General features: G+C 37.7%; 1 protein-coding gene and 1 long non-coding RNA gene across 2 annotated transcripts; one reads left to right on the top strand and one right to left on the bottom strand.

Moving 5' to 3' along the window:
* Positions 1 to 949: 949 nt before the first annotated feature.
* Positions 950 to 3,160, top strand: LOC115015078 (uncharacterized). Its single transcript, XM_029442240.1, has 4 exons — positions 950 to 1,048; positions 1,276 to 1,299; positions 1,619 to 1,653; positions 2,122 to 3,160. The coding sequence occupies exons 1-4, from the start codon at positions 983 to 985 to the stop codon at positions 3,158 to 3,160; spliced, it is 1,164 nt and encodes a 387-aa protein (XP_029298100.1). The 5' UTR covers positions 950 to 982.
* A 1,922-nt stretch (positions 3,161 to 5,082) lies between these two features.
* LOC115014900 (uncharacterized) lies at positions 5,083 to 8,369 on the bottom strand. The gene is made up of 2 exons (XR_003832954.1): positions 8,175 to 8,369; positions 5,083 to 7,391 (listed from the first exon to the last, which is right to left on the bottom strand). It is a non-coding gene; the product is annotated as an uncharacterized LOC115014900 (long non-coding RNA).
* Positions 8,370 to 9,225: the final 856 nt, after the last annotated feature.

The raw sequence follows: 9,225 nt of genomic DNA, 5'->3' as shown, positions 1-9,225 counted from the left end.
CTTTTAAAACTATTTTTAACCAGGTGACGGCCTCATCCCATTGTTATCTGTAAATTCCGACCGCACCCGTACGCACCTACCCGCACCTACGGGACAGAATTGTCAGAACTGAAAGGGGACAGAATTGTTTCAGTTTCGTTTTCGTTGAAAAGTGTAACAACCAGACTCCGAATTCAGATGCCTGTCACATTCATGTACACCTTTTAAACAATTTTCACCTTTTTTAATGTAATCTTTATTCAGTAAAAATATACTTTTAACTATAAAACACTTTGATATTGATAGTATATTTTGTCCTAAATTGGGGAATCCTGTTCTCTCCCAATAGTCATTTCAAGTTCCTTTTCTTTAATTTTCTAAATAAAATTCACTTCACTTTTCAATCACGTCGCTGCCATTCAGTGAACCAGTCCATGTGCCTTTTTCAGTAGTTACCTTGAGCTCATTGGTACTTGGCATTACCTATTTCCTGGGATGAAATTCCATACCACCAGCCTCCTCGACTGCCTTCTCCCTTGGCCTGGGGAAGCCGATGAGGCGAGGGCCTTTGGCTTTGAGCTTGGTGTTCTTTCGCTTCCTCTCTGTCTCCAGTCCGTTGCCATTCTGTGCACATAAATTCCAGTCCAGTGTCTGCTTTTCCCCTTAGGGTGCAAGTAAGTTTCATCTTACATGCCTGTTGAAGAAACGAAAGTGAAAAGTGTAATGAACAACCGCCTCCCACGCCTCTATGTACGTAATGAAACTGGGCATGGCAACAACAGATAGTTCAAAATGATTGGCCAAGGGAAGATATATATATAGCCAGATGTACCTGTACATGTACAAATAATATATGTATTTAGTTTCTTCAATCTCAAGAAACAAGAAACAAGAAAACAGCAAAAAAACAATTTTCAAACAGGGGTTGACAAGCCTTGCTATCACAAAACATTTACTTTTTAAAGCTTATCGACCAGTAAGATTTAACTACATTACCTACGTAATGGTCTTTTATGACGAGAACAAGGTTTGTCAACCCCTGTTTGACAGGCATTCCATCCCAAGTCTGGTAAGTTACAACAATTTTGGACACATTTTCGACCTGTTTTTCTAAATGTATTTGTGCATTTAGTGTTTTGTACGTAGCCTTTGCGTGAATGTATAAAACTGGTCTATGTAATTCTGTTAGGATGAGCATATTATTAACTTTGAAGCAATACAACGTAAAAAGCAATAGAAACTTTACTTGTAAAAAATATATTTTAATCGTTTATCTGATTTAATTTGTCTCTCCAGGCTCTGAACCCTCTGACCATGCAGGTAAGTGGTTACTCTTCTCTTATACCTATACCGATATATATATAAAAGTAGGATATATAGGCAAAATAAAAAAATGTAAAGGGTTAAATGATAGACAACACTGACAATTGATTAGAGTTGCTGGAATATGACATTAATAATTAAGTAATTTCACAATATAAATATATATATATATAAATATAAATATATATATATATATATATATATATATATATATATATATATAATATAAATATATATATATATATATATATATATATACACATTTATATATGTATATGTACATATATATGTAAATGTACCTTTTTTTCTCACTAAGCCGGACAGAAGCAGACAACAAGACAGAGACGAAAGGTACTGTACACTCTAAGAGATGAAATGCTCTATTTACTCAATCTAGTTATGTCAACCAGTCCCATGATACAGGGTCAAGTAAATGTGAAAAGACAGATTTTGGTGGTTCAAATTAGTCCAAAAATGTTTTCCTTCAACTGACTTTAATAAGTCTGCATTCAAGTTATGACAATGAACTTTGTCAAAACCTTGTCCCATGTCCCCCATTTCTGTATTTACACCAGCGTTAGTGGAGGGACAGTGAAGGGACAGATATAACATAAGTATTAAACAGATTCAACATACTGTACACATAAAGTACCTAATAGTGGGCCTGTATCTAACAGCCATCTTCCATATTCACGTTGAATGTTTTGGTGACTCCAACACACCACCATTAAGTACATTTGCAGCTGCACATGGAAATAACTTAATACTTAGCATATGATTTTGTTCTGTGAATTCAATTCAACCTTTTTTATTATCCAGGGAAGAAGACCAGCATCAGAAAGATCGTCCCAGTGGCCGGAGGAAGAATTTAAAAAAGCTTCGGATGTTACCCGAAGATATTCAGCAGTTCAAAAATATGATTGAACAACAAATTATTCGGGACCAAAAAAATTTAAATCTAAAAAGGGAAACCATTATTGATATAGTTCAGGCAAATACATTCACGCAGTTTATCTTAAGGTCATCTGAATGTTATGATGAGAAAGAAAAAGCCCAGTATGCATTTGCTGTTGTTTTAGAGAAAAGAGGTGAACACAAGTCCTTTCCTGCGGTTAAAGTAAAGTATCCAAGTAAAATACACACCAAGGAAATTCTAGTCAAAGACATTGATGCATTCTTTAAGAAAGAAGGGAAGAAAATGTTGAAGACACTAATAATATATACCTATAACAGTCCATGTCTGAAAAGAGGAAAACATGCAGAATGTTGTATGTTTTTACTTTTAGATAAAGCCTATCAATGGTACTGTGAATATGGAATAGAGACTGAAGTAGTATTCACAGTGCCTTGGGGACTAGGTGGACCAAAATATTATAAGGCTCTCTTGTCTTCTGACATCACACAGGATTATGATCCATATATTGAAAGATGCAAGAACATTCCCTTCAAAGTGGAAATGAATACATTTAGAACAATAAATAAAAGTAGTGGTATCAGAGATATACTTAATGATCCCAATTATATAAAAGAAAAGAAAAGCTTACTACTGGAGACAATTAAATCTGCTGAGAGTGCTCTTGTGACATTGGCAGAAACATCTGGTCTGAAAGAAGAACATTTGGACCGTGGAAAGAAACTAATCACTTCATTCACATTTCCTCTAAAGAGCCAAATTTATGAGATTTTGACAAAGAACTGGAATGAAATGGTCAACAACTCTTCAATGCAACTTATAAGGGACAAAATATGCGCAGATTCCCAAACTGCAGCGGTCAATTGTTTTGTCAGAGGCTTTAAGTCAAGATTTTGGAACAGCGACTTTTTAAAGTTTTCTCATATGCCGCCTCCCAAGGACTGAGAATATATTGAATTCATTATACTTCATTTTGATTAGAATTTATTATCTAATACAAAATGTATTATATATATTGTATACAATACTAAATGGCAATAATTGTGTTGAATTAGTATTGGTCTAGTTTTGAGAAGAAGGATTTTTTTAAATTTGATAATATTAACTTTGGGTACCAATTGTAATTAGAGCTTAAAGTTTGTCTGATGGCAATAAAACCTTTAAAAAAAAAAGAAGCTGTGTTTGCTTTGTTCCCACATCACCAAAATGTATCTGCCTGTGATTAAACCATCAAAGAATGCAGTTTTTTAAAAGACAAAAACGTTTGTTATAACTATACTTGTTAGATTATAGTTTATGGTATATGAAAATGTAAAACAGGTCAGAAAAATGTCAAAGCAATCAGTCATTTCTCAGCTGTCACATGGAAAGAGACCGCAAATGACAAACTCTGAATTACACATTTGTCATGCTAGTGCATGTCCTTGTTTGTTCTCTCTGTGATGTCTCTTCGCTACCATCTCTCTACCTTTGAGTAAATTAATTCATTCATTTCTGTAATTAATTAAAAAGTATTCTTAAGTTTTCTCTGTTATTGGGAGAAGACCCAGGTAAGAGGAAGTAGGTTACGCCTTTAAACAAGTGTTGAATTTGTGTTTAATAAACTACTTGAGAGGTGAGCGACACCCTCAGTATTTTTGCTAGTTACATAGGGTTAGATGGGTTTTCTTTTTGGTAAGACAACCTGTAACCACAGCAAAATAATAGCCAACTACACTAAAAGCAGAGAGCAAAATAAAAACACTGCACTACCTTAAGGCCCTGTCACACATATCCATATGACAGAAAAGTATGCCGGCCCATACGAAATATCGGCAATACGTTGATATAAATTAAGGGTAAATTGTGATCGTTTGAAGGACGCAGACGACACGCCGAACACGGCAGACACACAGCCCTGTCACACAGTTCTGTATGACAGAAACATGCCGCCGTATATGAAAAGTAGCTCAAGATTTCAAGTCCAAATACGTCCAACTTTTCCACAGCGGTGTTGTAGCTGACGTACACATAACGTATACATAACAAATTATTATACACATGTGAAACATTGATAGCGTATCACTTACTTATTTAAAACGTATCAGAGCGTCTGGCCAACAGAGCTGGAAAAGTGCCATCTGGTTCACGTCATGCTGGAGAACGGCTAACATGCTGAACGCTAGCTGTACTGTAGAAACACGTTTAATAAGTTACTCCGTCGTCAGGCATAATGTTAACATAGGGTATCCACTCGTTATCAATACATTGGCTGTAGGATTCACCGTCAGCCGACGTTGCCTATATCTAACGTATTTACGTAGGTAAGTATTCAAGTACGTATTCCGTATTCACGTATGTCTAACGTCACGTAACGTCTGCATGTCTTATGAAGCACACGTCAGGTACGTCCAGTAATTTTGAACATGCTCAAAACATCAGCGTTCAACAACGCACCCCAGCGTAACACCGCCTGCTCTTAACGAATACTACTTATATCTTATCTTATATCAACGTAAACCAGCATGTTGCCGATATTTTGTATACGCTATATTTTTGTATACGTTATGCATTTGTTGGGTATTCGTCTGATACGTTTTGTATAAGTAAGTGATACTCAATCAATACGTTAGACATGCGTATCTTTATACGTTCACTTTTCCGAACCGATCAGATGAAAGGTTGGACGTATTTGGACTCTGACAAATTTTCATATACGCCAGCATACATTTCTGCCATACGGAAGTGTGTGTGACAGGGCCTTAACAAAAGTTATTTTTGTGCAATGTTTGTATTTCTTTTTTAAATAACTGAATAAGCAAGATGGATGTTCCTCCTTCATCTAACCACAATTAGATTTGTTTCAACTGTACAACAGTCAGTAACACTCAGATTTGATTTCCTTTATTAGTAGTTTTATTACTGATACATGACCTTACAGCACACACACTGTAATCCTGTTTGACATGGAGCTTTAAGAATTGGCACAAACCATATACAAATTAACATTTCTGTATACAATACTGATTTCAAACAGAAGAAACAACAATAAATATCCACAAATGGCATAAAAACAAGATTTAAAAAAAATGCAGGGTTGTATCTTGAGAAGAGAAAAAAAGTATTTTCATTGTGTGCCGTCTTCTATTCAGTGTTTCTATTCTATGTAAACATTAAATTAAGACTGAAAACAAAATTCTGTTTTCAGCTTTTGGCCCTAAAATACTTATGAACCAGTTTGAGTAGAGTACATAGCAGAACGTGAATGTACGTTGTATCAGTTTATACTCAGTCTGGAGATTCCTTACTTTGTGATGGAGGAGAGTTCAAATTAATGAGACAAGACAGAAAAATAAAAAATGTTACAAATACAAAACTCATAAACAAAATACAAAAATCAAGACTTCTAACAGCAGAAGTCCACACTGGAGTCCGAGCTTCTTCCAGTTTCAGAACATTAAGGACTTTAAGAAGTTTAAAAAGCACACAAATGATTAAAAAAATTAAATGTGTTGAAGCCCAGAGAATGAATAAGGCAAGCAAGCTCATACTGTATATACAGTCAAGATTACTATTTACATCGTGTTTACATATTGTTTAGTAACTCTGCCAACAGTTGAGGTGGGGTTCGTCTCCCCCTACTGGTTCAAACTAGTGTCACATCGTAGACAGCAGTATTGAGTGCAGAAATAGTCTCATGCTTTTAAATCTCAGCAGAAACAATGGCCAATGCATTGGCTGGCAACCAGAAGAGCCCATCCCAGAACAAAAATCCAGCGTGTTTAGAAACACCCGGAGCCTGGTCTGACACTTCCTCCACATCTGCAACAACAGCACGGGGATGAGAAAATAATTCCTCAGTCTCCTGCTGTTGATTTTGGTTTAAATATTTCCATATTGCTTTGCTTTATCCTGGATTCTGAGATGTATAACTATTACAGAGAGGCAGAGTGTCACCACACCGCTGGGTGAGAGGAGTGAGAAAGTGCAGCGCTACTCCCCGACTTTCTAATGTTGAACACAAACAATATACAGACATCACTACTGTGGTGAAAGCAGATATGTTGCCTCACAACTCTTCTATGACTACTGTATTGACTGGGGAGGTACAGCATTACCTTAAGAGGCCTGGCTATGCACAACTGATTATACCTATTATTGATATCACCAAAATAACTGGATAAAACAGAAGTGTAATAAATATGAGTGGAGTCTATATGAAGGATAATCAGCCAACACTAAACAAACCACTCCATCACCAGTACTGTACATGACATGAAAGTCACATTAAAGCAGTGAGGAAGAAAGTTGCTGTAAGTGAGACCTGAACTTAGCAGAGCCAGACTCAGTAAGAGGTATAGAGACTTAATGTGGGGAAGCTAAACTCTTCCACAAGCTGTGAGGCCCAAGATGCAGTCAAACAGGTCAAAATGAATAAGACAATATAGAAACAAAAAGAGGTCTGATCACAAGTCATACTGTAAAGCTAGACAGTTGCATGAGCAAAGACATGGTGGTGAGCTGAGCTGTCGTCATAAGTGGGAACTATTAGGTCTGAAACCGTAATGAAGACGTTTACAACGATCCATCAATGCTTTACAGTTGATTTCAACCGTCTTGGTGATGTTTGTACTCCAGAGACAACATCTGAGGATTTCTACCATCATGGTCAGGTCCAGAGGAGTACCCAGACTTGTAGCCTGAACGCACCGGGGTGGGTCAGATTGTTTTTAATTGAAAATCATGCAGGAGTAGCCCAAAGGACACAAAAGGCAACCAAATATAGAGAACGAGGAGTGAAGAATGTGGAAAACTGCAACATGGTGAGCTAATGTTCTCACGTACTATAGGGACCTACATATATGTCGGGGTTAAAATAAAAAAGGGAGCATTTCTTGAAGCGTCACTAACCATCAGATTAAAAACATGTCTAAAAAACGACTGTTGAATCTGGGATGAGCTCACAGTAAGCAAAAGCGTGAGAACAAATATGCAGCAACCCGGTAAATGTAAAAGAGCTGTTGCCACAGTGAATAGGTGTTTGTGTGGAGAGCAGACAAAAGGAAGAAGGGCCTGCAGCCTGTGGGTGGAGCGAGTGTAGGCCTGTGGGTGTGGACAGCAGGCCTCATGGCGGCGTCTCTGCATTGTTAGTTGTGGTCTTTTTCTTGGCCGGCTTCTTCACCGTCTTGGTTTGAGTCTTGCAGAGAGAGAGAGGGAGGAAGAACAGGTGTAATTTACACAGTTGCGTAAACGACTAAAGTAAAGAAGGAACAATACAACAATGAATTATAAAAATGGAGAGGAGGTCCAAAGGTTCGACTAAAGTTGAGCGATACATCGAGTTTCATGATAACACACAAAAAGGTCAGTTTACTCTTCATGGAGAGTTGGATCATTTCTTCTATGGCTCTGGAGGAGTTGTCAGGTGAAGGACGGGTCATTTTACATTTCTTTTCAATTAAATTTCCCCACACTCAGCGCCCCCAAAAAAGGACGTGATGTCACATTTCAGATGGAGGTAAAACATAAATATTGAGCAGAGGGATCACAAACTGTTAACTGTATGAATAATAAATTCTACATTTCCAAACACAGTGCAGCAGTGTTTCCATTGGCCGACTAAACAAATCCACTCGCTCAAAGTTGAACTTTGACCTAGAAATTTGTCGGAGCCGACTATTGATCGAAACCTAAACAGGGAACTCGTGCTTGAATTTGTCGGTCATTCTGGATCCATTGAAGTGAATGGGAAATGGAGAGACTACTTGTTGTACACAAGTGTAATGTGACCATACCTTTCCACTTGAGATCACAAATATTTGTCAGAAAAACCTGCAGTACACACTGAGGGCATAAAGTTTAAAAGATAAGGACATTTGACGAGCAGGGGAGGTCTACTGAAAGATGCTATCAAATTGCAATATGGGAATTTTAGGATCAAGTGCTTTTTTGTTTTATTGGTGCGCTTTATTGGCCTTACCTCCGTCTTAGCAGCAGGTTTCTTGGTTGTCTTGACACTGGGAGCGCGTTTGGGGACTTTTTCTCCCACATCCTCATCAGAGTGTTCAGTCCTCGTGTCCGATTGGTCAGAGCTGTGTTGGGATGACGCATCGTCAGCAAGGGACGCGGCTGCCAAAGAGCGGGCTGCAGGATCGGACAAAAAATGTTGGTCACTCACAGAGAGAGATGTTCAGACTTAAAGCAGGTTTATATAAAAAAAAAAAATTTAATTTAAAAAGCAGCCGAGAGACCAGAGAAATTGAGCCAATATGGGGTCAATTTGAACTCCGTCAGCAGATATTATTAGCCCGTCAGATGTGTGCATTTCATCACCTCTGAACCAAAAGGATTTAATTCTATAAACATTCAAATGGATGAAACTCCTCCTCCATCAAATTTACAAGAGTGAAGCAACTGTTCAAAAGTGTGTATTTGCAGACCAGCACATCACTTCAGTCACAGCCTCTCACACCACCTAGTGGTCAAAGCTTCAAAATACAGGTATCGTTTCCACCAGTTTTAACATTGGATGTAGGCTGCATTTTATATTAACAAGGAATCTCTTTAGGGCTGGGAAATATATCGATATCGTGATAAGACACTAGATATCGTCTTTTGGATATCGTTATATGGCTTATGTGTTGTCTTTCCTTGCTTTAAAGGCTGCATTACAGTAAAGTGATTTAATTTCCTGAACTTCCCAGACTGTTCCATTAGTGGCCTTTATCTACTTAATCATTATATCGAAAATCTCATTGTGTAAATATTTTGTGAAAGCACCAATATAGCCCCGATATTGATAGAGGTATTTGGTCAAAAGTATTGTGACATTTGATTTTCTCCACATCGACCAGCCCTGGTCTCTTCTGCCCAGCCACCATTAGTATCTGGGTAAGGAAATGTATTGGTTAATAACAATTCAGACAGGGTCAACAGAGGTACATCCTTTTTAGTGCACTCACACCAAAAGTGCTTTGCAGAGTGCTTTGGTCACCGTCTGCTGCCAAAGGGACTCTGGTGCTGCAGCATGT

This window comes from Cottoperca gobio, chromosome 10 (genome assembly GCF_900634415.1).
Source record: "Cottoperca gobio chromosome 10, fCotGob3.1, whole genome shotgun sequence".
NCBI classification, from domain to species: domain Eukaryota; kingdom Metazoa; phylum Chordata; class Actinopteri; order Perciformes; family Bovichtidae; genus Cottoperca; species Cottoperca gobio.
Note: the sequence above shows the minus strand (reverse complement) of the source record. Positions and strands in the feature narration are given on the sequence as shown.